Source organism: Lactuca virosa, chromosome 6, assembly GCF_052849685.1.
Source record: "Lactuca virosa cultivar CGN04683 chromosome 6, Lactuca_virosa_CGN04683_v6, whole genome shotgun sequence".
Lineage (NCBI taxonomy): Eukaryota > Viridiplantae > Streptophyta > Magnoliopsida > Asterales > Asteraceae > Lactuca > Lactuca virosa.
This window is the reverse complement of record NC_136431.1, coordinates 164,416,740-164,440,028: the sequence shown is the minus strand read 5'-3', so window position 1 is coordinate 164,440,028 and position 23,289 is coordinate 164,416,740. Positions and strand designations below refer to the sequence as shown.

At 34.6% G+C, this 23,289-nt stretch overlaps 1 protein-coding gene and 1 non-coding gene across 2 annotated transcripts; both read left to right on the top strand.

The window, feature by feature from the left end:
* The first annotated feature begins 13,831 nt into the window (after positions 1-13,831).
* LOC145122875 (small nucleolar RNA R71) lies at positions 13,832-13,938 on the top strand. The gene has a single exon (XR_013714775.1). It is a non-coding gene; the product is annotated as a small nucleolar RNA R71 (small nucleolar RNA).
* Positions 13,939-19,077: 5,139 nt separating this feature from the next.
* CRSH (Ca2+-activated RelA/spot-like protein) lies at positions 19,078-22,209 on the top strand. Its single transcript, XM_079055247.1, has 4 exons — positions 19,078-19,638; positions 20,201-21,133; positions 21,354-21,644; positions 21,901-22,209. Exons 1-4 carry the CDS (start codon positions 19,216-19,218, stop codon positions 22,036-22,038), a joined length of 1,785 nt encoding a protein of 594 aa, XP_078911373.1. The 5' UTR covers positions 19,078-19,215; the 3' UTR covers positions 22,039-22,209.
* Positions 22,210-23,289: the final 1,080 nt, after the last annotated feature.

Genomic DNA, 23,289 nt, shown 5'->3' with positions numbered 1-23,289 from the left:
TTGCAACCCTCCGAATTCATCCTCAGAAATGTTTCTTAACCTCATGGTATTTTTGGTTAAGCTACCCAAACATACATAATATCTAAAAAGAATTACAATTTTGATACCGCAATGGAGCTCTTCGTAATTCATCTCTTATTTGATATTTACTCTTTGATTTATTTGAATTCATCACCTTTTTGTTTGATTTTTGGTATCTTCAACTTTTGATTCTTCAGAATTTTTGATCTTTTGATCTTCATACTTTGATAGCTCCAAAATTCTTACAATTTTTTTTGTAACCTTCTCTCTTTTTTATATATAACTCACTTTTTTTATATATTAGTATAAGTGCAATGACTACATAAGCTCTCCTGGATAGATTTCAGGTACACGCTGCAAAACTTATTATGCCATATAAACTACCAGATTATCTTTCATATCTCATGACTTTTCACTAGGACTTGGGAAGTCACAAATATACTATAACATATGTTGGCTCAATTAAGCATTTGAGCTCGCATTGGATCATCCCACACAACATTAGCAACTTAAGTTTTTTAATTATTACTAGACTTAATTTTTAGATTATTATTTCAAATCTATTAGAAATTTTTAAAATTTTCTAGCAATTTTAATTTTCTTTTTTTCAACCCCTACCCCACACGTATTTCATACAATGCCCTCATTGTATGCATAAAATAATAAAAGAGAGAAAAAGGAGCAGAAATGATCAAGAGTAGAGCCACCAACAAAGTCGAAGTTGGCGAAAAGAGAAAGTTTGAGGGATCTTCAAGGTCCAACGAGAAGAGAAAATGCTTGAAGTCTGGTTCGAAGAAGTTCAAAGGAGGATGAGGTGAAGTAAGATGGTGCGATAAGTGCAAGAAGAAACACTTTGGAAAATGTGGCGAGAAGGTGACATGTTGCAAGTGCGGAAAGTCTGGGCATTACGCCGATGAGTGTACATTCAACAAAAGGGTATGTTACGGATGTAATGAAGAAGGGCACTTCAAGCAAGACTGCCCAAAGAGGGAAGGAGCTACAAAGCAAAATGCACCACCAAAGCAAAAGGAAAAAGCATTCCATATGATCCTTGATGAAGCAGATGACAATGCAAGGAATCAGGAATGAGGAATGATACCCGAAGATCAAGTTATGAAGTAGCCATGCGTATAGTATCAGGAGGTGTAGCCTATTAGAGGCATAGTATAGGTTGAACTTTAACATATATGTAATCATTTCAAGAAGTAATGTAAGCCTTGGTTTTGTTATCTGGTGCGTTAAGTTGTTATGTGATTTTCTTGCATGGTGACTTGGAAAAACTGCGAGACAATACTTGGGACGAGTATGAGTAGGTGTGAATGGTAGTAGATGCCTATACTACCAGAAGCACAAGACTTGCACTTGGATCAGGGAAAGTCACAAGGTTACCAAGAAGTTAGTAATTGATTCCGTTTTGTTCGTGTATGTCGTTACCATTGTTTCGGTAATGACTAAGAAGATAATTGTTATTCCGACCCTAGTGGTCTTGTGAAATTGAGTACGACTAAGATAAGTATGTTACATGGTTTAGAGAACCAAGTTCGATGTAGCATCTGACTTAAGCCAGAAGATCGAACTGAAAGATAATCGAAGCAATCAATAGAAGTATCGCAATCACCGAGAAAGTAAGAAACTTGTAGCTAGAAGTGCTACATACTAGAATGTGATTACATCAAATTACAACATGAAGGAAAGAAACTTCCATTCTGGAATTTGACTCTAAAAGACCTGAGTCTAAGCGTTGCGTCATACGATGAGAAGTCATTAGAATATGACCCATCAGTATATTATGGTAATCGAATGAAATAACTTATCTTAAGTATGTTAAGAAGAAGAAGGAGTCTCCAATAAGGATTGATTTTGTAACTCGAAGGTTACGATTGAAAGTCCAACATAGGATAGAGAGCGGGTGCAAGATTGAGCACCGCCTGCAGTCAAGAAGTCCAAGAGTTAGACACTCATTCGAAGGAATTACGGTTATTACCTAGGATGAAGAGAAAACTTATGAAGTCATTATACAACCCGTGTTCTGTTGATGATTCCGGGACGTAATCATCCTAAGGGGGAGATAATTGTAACACCCGCAGATTCAGGCTAGTCAATAATAAGCGTTAAAAATGAATTTTTTTATTATTATCTAGGATAATATAATCTTAACCAAAGTAATAGTTATGGTCAACAATTGTAACATATTTCACGTAATAAAGAAGAATTATGTGAATATTATGTGTTTCGTGATTATTATAATATAAATAGGAAAAATCAGTCGAATCGTCCGTAAATCGTAAAAATAAGTGCACCAAAACACACACACACATATATATATATATATATATATATATATATATATATATATATATATATATATATATATATTATATTTAGAAAGTACACATCTCCCCGGTCCCAAAAATATAAATTTCATAGAAATCCGACTCCATATGAATTGAATATGATTTTTACAAGATATAAAAGTCAGCCGCGCACAACGAATGTATGACGTAAAAAGCTACGAAGAGAATGGTTGACTTTTAGCTAATGCCACCAAAATAAAAATCGTAGTACTCCTTAAAATAGGAATTTTGAGAAAAAGAATGCCAAAAACGGAGTACGTATGAGAGAGTTATGATTTTAGCAAAATCATTTAATTTTATAAAAATATGGACGAAAAATAAATTCAAAATTAGCCGACGGAGTTTAAACGAAAGTTGTAGATCTCGCCGATAGCTACGTGTGGATATAAAGAACGTCAAAAACGGAGTTCGTATGAATGAGTTATAAATTATAATAGCACATTTACGTATTAAAATAAAGTATAAATCATATATACGTATACATATATATATACATATGTATATATCATTAGAAATGTATCGACGATGTGGTCGTTATAAGACTAGTGTTGAGTACTTTCGACATTAGTTTAGTACAAATATCGTTAAATCTATTTAAATTAGTATTATAAAGGGGTGTTTAGTTGTTTATATAACTATAAGGTCATTAAGTAACTATAGAGGGTAGTTTCTGAAAATTCAATTACAGTAAATAAGAGCATCTAGGCTCTCATATTTCTTGCACCATTCTCTTAATTCAAGAGTCTCTCTTCTTATCCCCCGAGCATTTCGGTCCCTCGTGATTTGACTTCTCTTTCTGTAGTTTTAGTATAGTAAGGTGAGTGCTGAAGTGCTGCAAGAATCTTTTTTAGAAAGATTCAGCAACGAAGTTCTGCCCTTGCAGAGCCCGGCTCCTAGCCAACCCCCCTTGTAAGTAACATATGCTTACCCAAATTTAAGTATAGCTTATATTTAAAATTAGTATTATTATTATGAACTTATAATAAATATTTCGGCTAGTATTATGACTTATATAAGTGTCGTTATAATATCTTTTTAACTACTCGCGGTACGGAGAATCTGGTTTGAAGGGCCGCATTGGATTTCAGAACGGCTTAAATGCTAAAATGGTCCTGCCCTCCGGTGTTTCATGTATGGCCCCTGTCTGTACATTGTGGTTGGAAAGTATTGTTTAACACTTATATAATAATAATAATATTAAGACTAATAATTAGTCACGGTAAATATTAGACTAAAATCTAGTGGTAATGATACTAGGTTTCATCAGAGGAAAGTAAATTAATAGAAGCGAAGCGTTGTCTGCGTTCGGAATCACCACCTTAACAAGTGAGTGCATAGTTACTTTCATCTTACACATATATATGAAGTATTTTATATAAATTACGTGCTATGTGTGCATATTATCTGTTCACTTGATATCTATGCTACATGAATGATCTTATACATGTTTTTAACTGATTTAAACTCTATATGTATTTTATATCTACAAAATATGTTTGGTAAAACATGGGTAAATGAATGATAAGGGATGAAAGCTGATATAGAGGAACATTGGCAGTTATGGACATAATGCCCTATAGGTGAACATTGGCAGCAATGGACTTAGTACCGTATAGATGAGCAATGGCAGCTGTGCCACAACCTGTAGATGTTTTGATCTACGATGTACTCTAAACATCCTAGCATTTGCGCTTAAAGGACAATATCGGTAGTTGCGCCTAATAGAGAACATCATAACCCTGGCAGCTGCGCCCAAAGGACAATATCGACAGCTGCGCTTAATAAAGAATGTCATAATTCTGGCAGATGCGCCTAAATGATAATATTGGCAGTTGTGCTTAATAGATAACATTGACAGTTATGTCATTAGGCAAACGATGGACTTCGTGCCTATTCCTTAGGACAATCCTTAGGAATGAATGAGTGAATGATAAATGATTCTTAGGATAGATCTCTAAGAAATGAAGAAGATAATGGGGATGGATAATTAGGTTGATTGTTTAATGATTAAACATAATTATAAAATTGTGGGTTGAAAACCCTATGTACTCACCAGGTTTCCCAACCTGACCCACTCAAGTTTATTTATATCACATGTGTCGATACGAAGCTACTTTACACTGAGAGATTAAGGAGATGTAGATCACTAGTGTAAATGAATGTAAGGTCTGTTTATGCTTATGTTTCTGTATTGACGATGACATCCCGAATTTTTAAAAGAAATGAAATACATTTCTTCATAAATGCTTTGATAACACATTTATCATGTTTTTCTGGGAACAAATTATGCAATATTTTTATAAAAAAGGTACTCTGATTTTTAAATAAAGCATAAACAAATCGTTCTTTTATGGCTGTGAAAGTGGGGATGTCACAGCCTTCAATTATGGAAGGTTGAGCTTTTGGTAAAACGAATATGTCATCAAATTTATACTCGCTCTAGAATCGGCTAAGGCAAATGTCTTCATGTTATTTCCAAATTCACATGGAAGTGTAAGGCGTCCAGGATCTCCCATTGTCTTTGGTATTCCCTCCATAATAACCATAGAACTCTGCTCACTAAGAACTACGTTGGAAGTCTTCTCTAGTTGTTGGTGAGTGTCAAGTAAATCTTGAAGAAATTTGGCATATTCGGGAACTTTGGCCAAGGAATCAATAAATGGGTGGTTGATTGGAATATCCTTTACTTGTTGCATTAAATTTTTATGTTCTTGTTCTAATGGGTGCACTCTGGCTCGAGAAGGAAACGGTAGAAGAGGTTGATAAGCTTGAGCACAAGAAAGACGTTTCTTCCCAGATTGAGCCCACATCGTAAGGGATAAATCTGTTGGGTTTTGAGCATTCTAACGCTCCTATGGTGTACATGCAACCCTATAAACCTTGGATCTATGTTTTCTCTATTATACATGCAAATATTCAATATTCCAAGGTTTCATCCTAACTAGCATAATATGAAGTATATACAATACAAGAATCTAGTAGAATGAAATACCTCTTTGTTGTAGCTTGATTCCATGGATCTTAAGAGCCTAGTGCCCCAAGTGTGATACCTCAAATGGCTCACACAACACCACCAACAACTTGGAATAACTTGAGAGAAAAGTTCTTATGCTCAAAATCGGCTAGCCCTCTCATATGAATCCATTAGGAAACCCTTAGGGCCGATTTCTTGAGCTATGGGGTCTTTATATATTGTGGCTACTAGGGTTACACCATGTAACTCATGACTCTCCAAAACCTCCATGGAGTATCCATGGGCTACCCCATGGGTTTAGCCCAACATGAAGAACTATGGATCATAAGCCCGCATATATAAGAATGAATGATTTACATAATCAATCCCCATATATTTAGTTAGTCTCTTTTGATCACAAAATTAATTCCCAATTAATTCTTGATCAATACTAATTAAATAATATGATTTCATATTAATATATTAGAACTTATAATATATTAACAAATCATAAATATCCTTTTCTCACAAAAGTCTATCCAAATTGTTCTGATGCCATGCAACCCAAATGGACCATTCCAAATCGGGTCAAGTACATACCAATTATAGTTATGGACTTAGACACTAATCCAACAGTCTCCCACTTGGATAAGTCTAATAACCATTATTGCAAGTATGACTTTGCAACTTGACTAGCAATCGTAGCTCTTAAAAGCCGCTGTCGAACTCTGAACAAATCAATGACGCGTCCATTAGATAAGGGATCATATATTCCTCCATTCTAGATATCATATGGACTGAGACATGGATTATAATCATTCTCTCTGTCCATCTGTTGTTTCTCGATTTCCGATTTATGACGACTGACTAATTGAACAAATCAAATCAGTCCAGGCCCGGCAGAGCACTTACGTTTGTCATCACTAAATCATCGAGGGGCCCACATATATCGCTTTTATCCCTCCAAGTGTAAAAGGAATAAATAAACTTCGACCCAAATGTTCGCTTGTACTTACTCATCAAATTACACACAATGATATGTTTTATAACAACCAAGTTACTGGTTGCATTTACATATGTCAATGTGCAACCAATGCGCAACTACAACTCACACGTCTCCGTTTGAAGAATATAAGATATTATCGTCTCATGATCACTCGTGATAAAATCCATGAAGTGATTCAAATGAGCGTGGGTTTAATCCAATACTCGAATCTCATTCCAGGAGCACTCATGAATGTTGCAACAACTTTTGCTATGTCTAAATACTTTAGACATCTACAAGCCCAAGTCATGACAGTCTTGATTCATACCTACTTCCAAAGTATGATCGACTGTGGACGGTTTGAATAACCTAGTTATTCGGGGAAGTCAAAACATGCAAAGTGAAACACAAGAATAATCGAATCCAATATGGTCTCAAAACTTATGAATATAAATAAAACACCTTTTACTTATCACCATATTGATTACACATTATTCATTGTATAATGTTTCGAATAATCAACTTAATACTTGAATTGAAACAATAGTCATGCCATGCTCCAAGCATGCACACTATGTTTGTCCAAACAATAGTTATGCCATACTCCAAGTATGCACACTATGTTTGTCTATGATCCTTACTTTGTGAAATAGATCAATTTAACATGATTCCAATGATGCTCATTTCACAATCCCAAATCCTTACTGCAGACGTAAGAATACAAGATTCTTTGCCATTTACTGAAATCTGTTAGATTCTAAACTTATATGCATTGATCCTCTTGTAATGACTATGCACAAAAGTCACAAAGACTTGGCAACAAACATTACAAAGTTTTCCAATGGAGAGCAATTCCATGGAAATGAAGTCTCATATTCAAAGTACATTCCTTTGAACATCCTTCTTGCATTAAGTTTTCTAATCTTACACAGATTTAACGAATAACTTCCACCTATGGAAACATTTCCATATTCCCATTTTGACTATCACTTCTGCACAAGAGTTGCCTCTTTTCAGAATATGTCAATATGGTCCTTCCAAAATTTACACCATGCTTCCAACTATCCATGAGTAACCAATATTTGGTAAACCTCAGATTGTCCTCGACAATTGCTTAATCATTTTAGTCATATCCAGTTCTATTCCTTTTTCCCTCTTAATACCCTAAGCATTTCGAAAAATTAGAACGGATGAATATTATAGCACATGTGATCGATCCTATACCCGAAGCATATAGGACACGATCATGATGTCTCTCATAAAGACATGATACTTGACCAGTCTTTTGCTATAATATTTCTATTTCTATTTGCCATGTTCTCATAATTCAGATTATGAAAAGGGATGCCGTAATCATAATCGAATTTTAGAACGCAAATAATGTAATCATGACTAAATTTGATTAAAATCTCACAATCTAAGCTTTTAGATTTGAAATGAAGTATAATTTCCTCTCCCTTAATTATAGCAAAATAACTTTTCAAACCCTGCAAGGTACATTTTGCAAATTGAAACTTTTGTTTTCTATAATTAACATTCCTAACTTGCAACACCTAACATAATAATCATGCTCCCACTAACATGATAATTATTAGCATAACACTTATGCTCCCACTAGCTTTGACATGTATCCAGAAATCAGCTGGACTTCTAGAAATCAATATTTTATTGACATTCTTACCAAAGTTCAGATTTCTGATACGAGATGCTTTGATAAGACTTTATCAATATCATACACCTTTCCTTAGATAACTCACATGTGTGTCTAAACAATTTTTTAGAACTATGAAAAGGGATGCCGTAATCATAGTCTCAATTGTTTAGACCTTTTCCATTTCTCACAAGTCCATGTTAGTGTGCCGGTTAACCACACACGCTCCACTAACGACTTTGAGAATGCAAATATCACAATTGCTATCTACTTCAAATCTATTTAGCGAAAGCATTTCCTCACCATCATTTTCATGAATCGGAGAGAAACCTAATGACACTTAGATTTTATGGTGTATGTGTTCCTATCCATATGAATTTGTCATAACCACAAGAGGAAGTTAGTGACAAATCGAAACTCATATGGACTGAACTTGTTCAATCTTAACTTCTTGCCACTTGGCAGCACAAGGGCCTACCATTGCTTCCAAGTAGTTATGCAAACAATTGAGAACTCATAGAACTCATATGCATAGTCAACTTTACTGGAATGGGCACAGAAACAAGAATATGTCAACACGATAGGTTACAAACCTCAAGTCGTGTGCTAGTGATAAACAAAAGGTTTTATTCTTGATTAATTCTTTGAAACTTTTCAAGATCTTTTAAGACTCCCACTGACCTCTTGACATACAAGATTCTCTTGTCAAGAACCATTCCTTGACAAAGCAAATATTCAAGAGTTAGTGCGGATTCTTATCAAGACAAACACTTCACACAATTGGCCTTAGTTGGTCTTTGTTTTATTCAAAACATATCAACTTACCAATTTCAAATGTACAAGAGTAGAAAACATTTTACTCTACATTTGATAAGTGTTTTAACCTTCTTAACATTATGTCAGTCAAGGCTCGATCTTGGAGTGTTACTCTAAGACTCACTTTTGGAACGAAGTATGATTCATCTTTTGATTTAACCATTTCAACAATTCACGATTCCTCTTCTTAGTCAAACAAATACACTAAGATGTCCTTAGAGGATCAATTGTGATATGGTTATTCATAATCATTAAGATGATCATAAAGCATGATAATGAAGTACTCTCCCATCTTTTCAGATTGGAGAAACTTTATCTTTCTGCCTAATTTGATTCTTCTCATTCGTCCTGCCATACATTGACACTTTTCCAATGTTTCAGAATTACACTTAAACTTGTAAGCATAACCATATTTACTAAACTTTTGTAAATCATAACGAATAACCTTATCGTTCTTTGTGGTGGACCTGATTAGCGCACAACCTAGTGTACCCGATCTCCTAGTCCTTCACTTGATTTACATATATACATGTGAACAATGAATTAGTCTTAATTTCCTAAAGATGAAAATTCTCATTCATGATACAATGCAAATTGTATGATTCCAAGTTTCTATCCAACTGAAACTTGGATGATGAGAATCTTTCCTTATTTGGTAAATTATGACACTACCACAAACGAAAGAATCAAATCCATCTTCCAATATTGCTATCAACGGAATCATATAAACAGCTATTTTCACAAATGCCATTGTAAGGATATTTAAAATAAATAAAATTAAAACCTTTTCTTTTATTTTAAAACTTGCGGAAAAAAACCTATCCTTACAATGCAAATGCATATGAAAACAATGTTGTTATTTATTCCTAGGCAATCTATCCCAACTCTTAAGAAATAGCTCAAAATTCTAATCACCGAACCATGCGATCGAAATCCATCTTCGCGATCAGAATCAACATATTCTTTTTTTTTAAAGCTTCCTCTCTTTTCTTTGATTCTTAAAACATCAAAATGCGACCTAGTCACATCATGTAATAAGAATCTCAAAATAGGAACTTAATAGAGTTAGATAGTGGACTTTACCCGAAGTAGAGTCAAACCCTTTTTGACTTTACCATCCTTATGATCATTCAGGTAAATAGGCAGCTTCGCAACCAATGCCCCTTCTTATGGCATATGGACTCTTTAGTAATGGTACATGGGACTATCTCAGACTCAGCCTTTCTCTTTACCATTTAGTCAACCGGGTTGACTATGGCCGATCCCTTTCCATTGGGAAGAGAAGACTTTTCTGGACTTCCAATGTTTCCATTGTCAATGTCCATGAAAGTTTGGGAAGTAGATCTTCCAAACAAATTTGCTTTACCAGTGCTCCAAATCATTGCTGATTCAGCAGCATCAAGCAAATATGTAAGATCATTAAGGGTCATGCCATGGTCTATCATATAGTAGTCCTAAAGGAACTCACTATGTGACTTAGGAAGTGATTGAAGAACTTATTCAACAACCAACTTCCTCAAGACTTTGACACCCAACTCTCCCGGCCTGTCTATATATGACTTCATCTCCAAGATGTGAGCACACACAGACTTTGCTTGCCAATAGGGCTTGAGTGACCATTGAACTTGTGGGTTAGGGAGAATAATTGGAGGAGGTGGAGGAAGTGAAGTATGATTTCTAGTCCCATTAATGCACAACAAAGGGATTAATCTTTCACCTTGATTGCCATTTGGGATATCATCTTCATTAGGAAAGCTTTATCTAAAAGGATAAGGAAGATCATAGTTGTCATAACTAGACATCTATGAGGGAGAAATTCAAGTTAGTTGATTTAAGTTCTTAATATAACACCCAATATGAAATATTAAGGCTAGGACCCAACACAATATTTTATAACTTGGAAGAGGGATGCTGTAATCCAAGCTATAAAATATTTAAAGGTAGGTGAATCACGATTCACCAATTTCCACCATGAAAACCTAATAGGGTATTGGGTTTTAATTGGATTGAAACTCCTATATCTTTTGAGAATCATTGAACTTTTCAATGACATGTTTAAATCTCGATTGTGCCCTCTCAAGTTTGTGACTGGGATGCTGAGGATCACAAACAAGGTGTGAATAACCATGCAAATTAACTTGGTACCCTTAATCTTTATCACCTAATCGATGTGCCGGTTACCCACACGCGCTCCACCGATCTATGATAAACACTAAGTCACCCTTTGCCACTCTTACTAGTCCATGTTAGTGTGTCGGTTACCCACACACGCTCGACCAACGACTTGGTAAGGTACAAAGTGTAATTTCATGGGATAGCACCAAATTCACATTTTCCTAAAGTAACTAAGATTGGGAATTTATAAAAGGTTTAGTTACTTTATATTTATCATTATACTTTTAATGAAAATTATAGTCCTTGTCCTACCCGTTCGGCTAACGACCCTCCACCAGTCAAGGAAACGGTGGGTGAGAGTGGACACCCATTAAACTGCCATTTTATAGGCAGTAACCTTATACCCCCTTATAGACCGGCTTCGTGAATGAGGCCTACTAACGGTAAGACTGACTTTTACTCTTATACATATATATAAATATTAAACCTATAATATTATAATAGTATAAGGGTTGAACTTTAAACTATTTAAAATTCTAAGGGTCTAACTTGGAATTTAAAGTATTCATGGGGGAAACTTTACAAATTCCAAAACTTGAGGGCAAGTTTTGAACAATTCAAAAAACTTTTGGTTTCCATAACTTATGAGTTTAAAGTAGTTTTAATGGAAAAACTCTTCAAGTTCCATAACTTGAGGACAAGTTATGGAAGACTTTAAAACATTTAAAAATGAGACTCTTCATTTTCATAACTTATGGAAATCTTATGAGTTTTAAAAATCATAAATGAGACTTTTCATATAACTTGAGGACAATTTACAAAAACACATATTATGAACAACTTTTAGATCAATTTGGATCGAAAAAAATTATCACATAATTTTTCTATTAATCTAAAATAACTCATAAGAACAAGATAATTCAAATCATCAATCTTCAAGAAATTAGCATGAACATATAAACTAATACAAAACTTGAAATTATGACAGTTATCTAATAATTAGAAGAGAATCAACATTACCATAACAACAAAATCAAATATTATGAACAAAAACACTTTGTGGTAATTCTAATGCAAAACAGGCCAAAAAAACTCGAATATATGCTGTCAGGGGCTCCAACTCGCCGAGTGCAAGAACCAACTCGACGAGTTGGATGATTTTATACATGGACTCGTCGAGTCCCCTGTCCAGACAGCAAAAAAACGATTTTTCCAGTTTTTTTCAGTAAGTAGCCTCAAATATAATTGAAAACAACCCATGGCTCTGATAACACTGTTGGGGTTTGAGCATTCTAACACTCCTATGGTGTACATGCAACCCTATAAACCTTGGATCTATGTTTTCTCTATTATACATGCAAATATTCAATATTCCAAGGTTTCATCCTAACTAGCATAATATGAAGTATATATAATACAAGAATCTAGTATAATGACATACCTCTTTGTTATAGCTTGATTCCATGGAGCTTAAGAGCCTAGTGCCCCAAGTGTGACACCTCAAATGGCTCACACACCACCACCAACAACTTAGAATAACTTGAGAGAAAAGTTCTTATGCTCAAAATCGGCTAGCCCTCTCATATGAATCCATTAGGAAACCCTTAGGGCCGATTTCTTGAGCGATGGGGTCTTTATATATTGTGGCTACTAGGGTTACACCATGTAACTCATGACTCTCCATATTCTTCATGCTCCATGGGTTAAAACCTCCATGGAGTATCCATGGGCTACCCCATGGGTTTAGCCCAACATGAAGAACTATGAATCATAAGCCCACATATATAAGAATGAATGATTTACATAATCAATCCTCATATATTTAGTTAGTCTCTTTTGATCACAGAATTAATTCCAAATTAATTCTAGATCAATACTAATTAAATAATATGATTTCATATTAATATATTAAAACTTATAATATATTAATAAATCATAAATATCCTTTTCTCACAAAAGTCTATCCAAATTGTTCCGATGCCATGCAAACCAAATGGACCATGCCAAATCGGGTCAAGTACATACCAATTATAGTTATGGACTTAGACACTAATCCAACAAAATCCTCGTGTCGTGAGGTCGGTGTTTCAGCAACATTTTTTTCTTCGATTTTCTTCCGCTTCGGATGTGATTCGGGTTGCTTTGTTTCTTCTTCCAATGCCTCCAAGAACTCAGAAATAGTCTCTTCTTCAGTGGTTATGGCCATGACATGTGGTTGTGGTTTATTATCGGTAGTTTTAGGAGGTAACCGTTCGTTAACTAATATAGTTAATTGCCCGAGTTGGGCTTCAATATTTTTAATGGATGCTTGATGATTTCTCATGGTAGCATCAGCTTCATCGTGACGTTTTTCAGAAGCTTCCATGAATCTATGAAGCATTGAATCTAATTCCACTTTTTTCTCGGGTTGTGGTTGTCCCTTTTGGTAAAAGCCCCGACCGGTTTGCCTATATATATATATATATATATATATATATATATATATATATTTTTTCTTTTTGTATTCCTCATACGACAACCATTCCATTTTTAGATTTCTCCAATCCTCATCATAGCAGTCTCCACTAGAGTAGAAAGCTTGAGCTTTTTTATTCCTGTTTTCGTCCAAATGGCAATCTTTTGTCAAATGCGGTCCATTGCAATTTTCACAACCCATATGTATTACGTGTATGGATTGGTCCATCTTCGTCATTCTACGATCCATGTTGCTCAACATTTCCAAAACAACCGCCATGTCTTCCGAAGCACCATTTACAATTCCCCTAGATCCGTCATTACGAGGGTTGTGGTACTCCCATGAATGCTTTGAAAATTCTTCGATAAATTCCTTAATTTAAACGGGATTCTTCTTTGTTAAAGGTCCTTGAGAATCAAGGAGTTTCCTCGTCGTTACGTTTACCCCATCGTAGAAGATTGAGGCTTCCTATTGGTCGTTTAGATCATTTTGGGGACAATTCCTAAATAAACCCTGATATCACTCCCATGCCTCATTCAAAGACTCCACTACTTGTTGCTCGAAATTTGCTATAGATTTTTTTAGGTTTAGCAATCTTGGATGGTGGGCAAAATTGTTGGATGAATTCTTCATCCATCTTAGCCCAAGTGGTGATTGTACTTGGTGGAAGTGCCTTCAACCAATCTTTTGCTGCTCCTTGAAAAGGTAACTGAAAGCATCCTTAACAAGAAAGTTTCTCGTTGTACATTCGCAATATTGAAGTAATCAACAATGTCATTGACTTCATCAAGGTTCTTGTATGCATCTTCATGATCTTTTCCGGAAAATGGAATATCCTTTAACACGGAAAGGATGTGTCCCTTAAGCTCGAAGGTAGCAGTAGTGGGAATTGCAGGTTGCACAAGTCCTGGACTGCTGTCCTCACGTATTCTTTTATTGTATGCCTCCATCATCATGTCAGCAATGTCCGTCATGTTGTTTTTGGGCTCGCTTTCGGGTTTGCTACTTTTGTCTGTTTCTATTTTGGGCTCGTAACCAACTTCCTTCTTGGTAGGAGTCTTCTCAAAGCTTTCGAATGTGCTTTCGTTTTTCAGCTTGTTGCTTGATCCTCTACTTACTTGTCCTTCTTTTTATGAAAGACTGACTCTGGATCATCAAATGGTGGTGTTAGTGGTGTGTTTGATCCGCGGGTCATATACTACTGAAACAAAAAAAAACCAAAGCAAAAACTTAAAAAAGGAATTAAACCTAAATAAAAAACTACTGAACGATTACTACGACGTGGTACTAAGTGTCTCCTCGTGGAAAAGCAGATAAACTAACACATAAAGTAAAAACAAAATAAAATCTGGAATACCAGATCTCACGTCGTGAGTTTTAAGAGCTCATGTCGTGAGTTCAGTATTTCAGGAAAATTTAACTAGTGCTAAAAAGTAACTTTTTGCAGGTTTTACCCCACAAAAAGGATCGATTAACCTAAAGAAATTAAATTAAAAACTAAAATAGTTGTTTCCTGGCAACGGCGCCAAAAACTTGATGCGTAAAATTATACCTACTAGTTTTAACCAACTAATTAACTAATTATTACATCTAAGGCGGTGGACCTAATAACAAATAGTATAGCACGAATAGTCGGGTATCGAACAGAGGAAACGAATTTAGTATACTAAAGTAACTACTAAAAGTTAATCTAAAAGCAAACAATATTTAAAAGGGGTTTTATCTGATTTTTCAAGTTCAGAAAAACTTAAGCACTTAACTAAAAATGGTTTCACTAAATATAGTAAAATCACTTTCATTTAGTTTCGAATCCACCTTTTTCCTATGGTTAGCTACTATTTATAGATTAATAAAGTCGGTTACCCATTATTATGTAATTAGCAATCTTGGTCCAGTCTACTAATATTTTAATCAATTCATGTACTACTATGTACGGTCATACACAAGCAAACACAGAAATAGTTATTAATTGTAATTGAGATATGTAAGAATTATCTAAGGCAATTAAGCAAACATAATTGTGGTCACGATTATGTTCTCCAACACAGTTAAGTTTGTTACTTTTATTACTAAATCTAGATATGGTCACTTCTAGCTCTAGCAATTTAATAGTCACTAAACTACTAGGTAAACAAGTTCATGCAATTTAATGGTCACTAAGCTACACTAAACTTGAATTTAAGCAACAAAGTCACAAACTTTAACATGCTAGGTAATGATAATCAAACACAAGCATAAATCCAACTTTATAAAATCCATAAAATAATAAATTAAACCATAGTTCTAAGGTTTCATCTAGCTAAACGAAAGTAAACGAGTTTAGCTATTCATGACTGGAAGCAAACACACAAATTCATAAGAAATTGACATGATTCAAGTAAAGCAAACAGAATGTAATGATTTGTTCTTCAAATTCTTTATCTTCACGCAAGCTCTCCTTCCAAAGATGTTTTTCGCAGGTTTCTGACCTCAATTTTCGTGTATCTCTGGATATCTTCTCTCCAAAAGCTTTTTAAATCGATAAATGTAAGGAGTATTTATAGTTTTCATAAAATCGTGGCTCACGTCGTGAGATAGGAGTCTCACGTCGTGAGCTTGGTATTTATCTGTATCGTGCAAGGATTCTGGCCTCCACATACTAATCTTCTAGAAGTTCTCTCCTCACGTCGTGAGCATTGATGTCTCATGTCGTGAGCTTGGTTTTTTCTGCTGAAATCTTCTTTTAAGCTCCAATCCTCCAAAGTTCCAATGCTTGTCACTTCTGGTCCTTATTCTTCAAGAGTCTCCTATTTGGCTGCAAAATATAAATTAACTCAATAAGTATTACATATCTTTGCAATTAACCAAAACATTACTTAAAATGTATTAAAATATTGCCTAAAAATGTGTATAAATATGACAATATCACTATACATCCAATGCCATGGACATGATGGTGATGAGGAGATTCTTATGCCACGAACACCACCCTCCTTGGCATGGTGTTGATATGGTGGCTTTTGGAGTGGAGAGGCATGGCTTAGCCACACTATGTCACACCATCTGTTTTGTCTCTCTCCCCCCACTCTTTTATGATTAAGAGTAGATGATGATTTGGCAAAGTTATGTGTGACATGTTTTTACCCGAAAACCTAAATTAAAGGAGTTTTCTACAAATAACTTTTGAAAAAACAAAGTAAGTATCTCATTTTCTACAAATAACTCTTTAAAAACATATTAAATATGTTATATTTAATTACTTTTCTTTATCTATGAGTTTCACACATATGCTCAACCGTCGACGAGTTTCACACATATCCATTTTTTTTTCCTTTTCTCTTTTATTTTATTTTTTTAAATAACAGTTTTTATTTCAATTTTTTTTCCTTTTTTACTATTTTTTTAAATAACATTTTTTTATATTTTATATTTTTAGGTTTTTATTTTACAGGTAATTGTGATGTTTTTCTTTTTGTTTATATTGACTTACCTGTAAAACAAAAGAAAAAAAATAAAAATAAAAGAATAGCCACAACAATACAATAAAAAAATATTGTCTTTTTAATTATATTGACTTAGAATTACCTACAAAAAAAATATTATCTTTTTGGATTGTGGAATTTGTAGGTAACTGGGTCATAATCGAAAACGATGTCCGTCTAAGCCAAAGTAATTAAAAAGACAATATTTTTTATGGTATTGTTGTAACTATTATCTTATTATTATTATTATTATTTTTTACAGGTAAAGATTTGATACTGGTTCAAGTTCAAGATAATTGTTATGTTTTTTTTTTTTTTTTTTTTTTTTTTTTTTTTTTGTAACAAACAATGTTAGAGTTTTTTTTCAATTGTTGTGTTTTTTTTAACGAACAATGTTGAGTTTTTTTTACCTTAAAAACATTGTATGTGTAATGTTGGAATTTTTGCAACTTAAAATATATTATATGTTTAATTTTTGATGACTAAAACTTGATGGTCAAAGGTTTGTATAAAAAAAACGAATATTTAAAATAAAAAAGAATTATTATTTATTAAAACAGTAGAAAAAGAAAAAAATTGAAACAAAAACGATTATTTAAAAAAAATAACAAAACAGTAAAAATGTAAAACAGAAAAGAAAAAAAATCAGATATTTAAAATAAAAAAGCATTACGAAAAAACTAAAAATAAATAAATAATACTAATAGATAAATATTTTTCAAAGTACACTATAAATTTTATAGTAAATACTTTTTTCAATCCTGTTAGGCTGGAGGAAGTGGTGTCACCGAAACCACACTCCCTTGACTGCCACATATGCGCCACATCACTTTTTACCACACAAATGTGGTTTCTTGCTACACCAAGGAGTGGTGCCACACTTTTCTTTGTTTTTTTAAATAATTTAATTTAATAAAACTTCTTTTTTAATAAAATAAACATAATTTTTCATTACTTCAAAAAAAAAAAAAAACATTACATTGCATTACTAAAAAAACACACATGACATTAAAAAAATCCTACAAACTTAAAAAGTACACATCAGACGATTAAAATAACTTAAAAACCACAAATAAAATAACTAAACCATACTACATAAAGTCGTTGTCCGAGAACTCGTCTTCCGATTCATCCGGTGGATCCAAATTAAGGTTAATGTGTTGAATCCCGTAAATGTGTCCGTGCGAAGATTTTGAAATGTTTTCATTGAAAACTTTCGGCTGCGTTATTGAATAAAGCGTCATACGTTTGTTCCGCCATTTGAGCACAAACAATAGCAGCATAAAAAGTAACTTGAAATTCTTCAGAAGATGACATTTTCTATTAATTTTGAGAGAAAAAGCAATAGAGAAATGTAAAAGTTTGGTTTTGGTTTGAACAAATGAAGTAGATGGTTTAATTTATAGGAAAAAAAATCTTCAACATATTTGACCGTTCAACAATAACCAATCAACATACGCGGTCAAACAGAGGTGAGGTGCGGCCTAACCGGACTCAAACAGCATTGGGGGCGGTGTTCCCTTCTCTATGCGGCAAAAAGTATGGTAGAAACAATGTTTTAAAAACCGGTTTGAACCGGCCGATCGAACCGGTTGGACCGGGAACCAGGAGAGGTAGCGGTTCAACTATCACCGGTTTTACATTGATTTCTGACCCGGATTGAACCGACCGGTTTTTAGAAAAAACCGGTTGAACCGGTCAAAATAAACCGGTTGAGCCGGTAAACCGAATAAAAACACATGAAAAAGAACCATTTACATAATAAACTTTGGTGATTTTTTTCAAATCTATTTAGTTTTCTCTAAATAAAAACATATGGTAAATGTTATAAATTCTTTTGATGTGTTTGTATTCATCAAAAACTATATTTCGTTTCGGTATTATACTTTATTTTCTTTTTGACGTATATGGATTGATGTAAAACACTAAAACTTATGGTTATGTTTTATTTTAATGTATTTAGATTCATCTACAACTTATTTTTATGTGTATTTTTCATGTTTGAACTTGTAAACATCAAATTCATAATTTCTATATGTATGTATGTGTAGGAAAATAGAAAAAAAAACATGAAAAATATAGAAACCGGTTCACCCGGCGGTCAAACCGGTTAAACCGAAAACCGATCATCATACCGGTTCAACTAAAAAACCGGTTTTTAAAACATTGGGTAGAAACCGCACCACTCCATTGAATCTTATGGATATGGTCAAAAACTCACCGTCGACAAACCAAGAAAGCCTGGGTTGTTGGTAAAAGGGCAAAATGACGTGCTTCCTTCTAAACCAGAAAGCCGTTGTCGGTAGGTCATCGTCGTTATCAAGGAACCAATAAGAAAACACACAAACACACAAGTTTTCTTCTTTTCCCTCTTCACTCCGTAAAACCCTCGCAAACAACTTCAATGGAGGTTCTTATGCACACTCGATCGCCATACCATCTTACGCTCATCTTCCCCAAAAGTAGCATTAAGATCTCCACCAAGTTCCCTTTCCTTTTTCAAACCTCAACCACCTCCCGTCGACTTCATCACACTTCCTTCTTCGTCGCCGCAACCAGTACCCCTCTTCCACTTCCTCCAACTTCACCAGTTTCCCTTGAACAGCCTGGAGGGAAGATGGTGGTGGAGCTGGTGGGGACATTCAATGAGCTAACCGATAGGATGAAGAACAGTAATCACCAATTGCTCTCCACCAGCTCTTCTGGATTGCTCTTCAAAACCCTAAAACTTTGTCTCCCGATTTTACAGACTCTACCTCTTGCTCCCGATGGTCGTTCCCCTCTCTCCCGTGCACTATCCGCAGCTATCCTTCTCGCCGATCTTCAGGTAACCACATATATTAGACGATTTAAACATGGGGTTTTCTTTCATGAAGGGATTTTCATAATCTTGAGTGAATAAAGATTGAATCTCGTATGCCACTCCCAATTTGATCATTAGATAATTATATTCTCGTTTGCAATTCCCCAATTTCCCATTGGCACCACCCATTTATATCCTCTTTTCCCGATAAAATTGTATATTAAAGGAAACAACCTAGATAGTAACCAAGTTTTAGACTTGTTCCAAAAGGGTTTAACCATATAACTTTCAATTATAAGAATTGACACCACGTACTAAAAAGTTTCACACTTTTCCAAATAGGGTATATAACCATTTAACTTTCAAATTTGCTCCATTGGTATGAAAGCGGATGAACAACTTCGCAGGGTTATTGAATCAATTTCATCAAATAGTAACCAAGTTTCATATCAATAAAACAAAAATGAAAGTCAGTGAAAATTCTTGAAAAAAAACTAGGGTGAACATGTGTGAAACTTGATTGCTATTTAGTGATATTATCCTTAAAACAAACTACTTCTAACAATTAAATTTCATTCCCCTCTAGATGGATGCGGAAGTTATTTCTGTTGGTATTTTACGTGAAGTTCTTGAAGCAAATGCCCTAACAATGTACCAAATAAAGGATAGAATCGGTATTAGCACTGCTCATTTATTACACGAAACCTTTCGAGTCAAACACATCGCGTCCAAAATCGACATATACGATGAAGAAACCGCTTCCGCCCTTCGAAAATTTTGTCTAACATATTACGATGTACGCGCCTTAATTCTTGATCTTGCCCTTAAGCTGGATAAAATGAGAAACCTAAATCACCTCCCACGATACCTACAACAAATGGTATCTCTTGAGGTTATGAAGATCCATGCTCCATTAGCACACGCTATAGGGACAAATTCTTTATCACTCGAACTCGAAGATCTTTGTTTTCGTTATTTGTTTCCATACTCCTATCTTCACGTAAACACATGGTTAAGAAGCCACGAAACCGGAAGTAAACCGATAGTAGACATTCTCAAGGAACAACTGCTCCAACTGCTGAAATCGGATTCGGTTTTAGGGGAAATGGTGGATGGGATATCGGTTGAGGGTAGGTATAAGAGTCATTATAGCACTATGAAGAAGTTATTGAGAGATGGGAGAAAGCCAGAGGAGGTGAATGATATTTTAGGGTTACGGGTTATATTGAAGCCTTCGTTGAAGTTGATTAGGGAAAATGAATGTGAGAAAGTGTGTTATAGGGCTCAAGAGGTGATTAGGGGTTTGTGGAATGAGGTGCCAAGTAGATCAAAAGATTATATTTCACAACCTAAAGCAAATGGTTATAAGAGTTTGCATATGGCGGTTGATGTTAATGGTGGTGGTGGGGTTAGACCGCTAATGGAGATACAGATAAGGACCGAAGAGATGAATACATTTGCATTGGATGGAATGGCTTCACATGCTTTTTACAAAGGTGGTCTTACTAATCCTGAAGAAGTAAGGTTTTGTTTCCTTTTTTTTTTCATTAATTGCAAAAATGGAGCTAAATGCAAGAAATAACAATGTACTTTCATTTAATTGTGCATCTATTTTTTTCTATCACAACATTGTACTTTAAGTAATTGCTATTTCTTGCATTTAGCCCTTAAACAAAAAAAGAAACAGCACATTCGATTTATGTGGTTTTGATTATTAACAATATACTTGTAATCTACAGGCGAAACACCTGAAGACTATTATGATTGCTGCTGCAGAATACGCTGCATTGCGCTTAAAAGATTTTATTTCCACAAACCCTAAAAATCATGTGATTGATGACGGGAATCGGAATCGTGTATTCCGATTCCTGGACAAGAATGGAGATGGTAAAATTAGCATTGAGGAGCTCACGGAAGTGATGATAGAGCTTGGTGCACAAGGGGATGATGCACGTGAGATGATGCAACTCCTTGATGCAAATAGTGATGGTTCTTTGAGTTCCGATGAATTTGATATGTTCCAAAAACAGGTAAACATTATTCTATGTGGGCCCCACCTTTTACTGTGTTTGATGTGTGTTGGACTGACGACGACGTTGACATCATATGACTGACTGATGTGAATGAGACAAAAATTGTAATTTTTTGCTCGACTCACAAGGAACAAGGTGGGAGAGGGTTCGCTCTCAATTTTTTGTCTGTACAAAAGACGTAAATGCCCTCCTTATCATCTTCATCATCAAAATAAAAAATAGCCATAAGTGATGTGGTGTTTGTATTGGACAGGTTGAACTAATGCGGGGTTTAGAAGATAGAGATGATGAATACAAGACGATGTTAAATGAGAAGCTTCAAGTTACAGATGGCAGTGGTTTGATCCAGGTGTACCGAAAAGAACTTGAAGATAGGCTTGCCATAAGTTAGGCATGCTTATGTATATGTATATACAAATTATATAATTATTTAAGAACCCATGTTTTAATTTAATGTGGTTTTTGAATCTGACCCTTGGCTGTAAATAAACATTGTAAAGTGGTGTATATTCGGAAAACAAGATTGCCAGATAAGTTAGTGTATATATGTTGTTTTTTGAAAGGTGTGAGAGACCAAAAGAATTGAACATATGTGTGGCTATGTATAGTGTATGTATGTTTGGAAGTAGCGTATATGAAAGGTAGTTTCTAGTAAACATATATGAATATATGTATGTTAGAAGTAAGTGGTAGAATTTTATAAGATAAAGGAAGTAGTCACCATCCGTAATTCAGTGCGTTACAAATGAAGAGGTTGTGTGATGATCAAAATGCAAAATGAATCAGTGTCTGATTTCATGGCGGACTCGATGAGATTGGAAAGAAGGCATTCAAGGAAGCGTACTAGGAAAGCACATCCATACACAAGATCCAATCTAATTATCCAATTAAATATCCAATTTGATATCTAATAATCCAATTACCCAATTGTTAAACAAGGGATCAAAGAAAAACAAGATACAGCACAAAAATAATTAATGTGGTTTGTCAATATGAGATACGGCAAAAACAAAATTTCTTTTCTATTATGCAATTGTTTCAATGATACATTGGAAACCCTAATTATGAATATTTATAATTGAAAACCCTAACAATTATTGGGCCGGGCTCATGTACAAGTAAATATGAAATAACTAAACAAGTCCATACATGTTGGTTCCGCCCCCTCACACTCTCCATAGGAAACATTTTTTGTCGTGTACAGTTTCGGGCATAATGGCCTAATCATACTCCAAACATTTATGCCTTCGGACGAATTTTCAACGTGCTTGGCGAGCATGTTGATAATTTAGGTCCTGTAGATACTTGTACAACATTTCCTATTTATAGATATGCGCCTGCCTTTATATAGTTAGATTCAAAATTATCTATTTTGAAACCGAAATTAAAGTAGTAGATCTTTTAGCCCCTTATCGTTGTGGAGGAAAAATCAGGCTATTTGGGGGAGCTGGCATGGGTAAAACAGTACTCATTATGGAATTAATTAACAATATTGCCAAAGTATGCGTATAGCCGTATATGTATTTGGCGGAGTCGGTGAGCAGACTCGTGAAGGAAATGATTTTTACATGTAAATGAAAGAATTTGGAGTAATTAATGAAAAAATATTATAGAATCAAACGTAGCTCTAGTTTACGGTCAA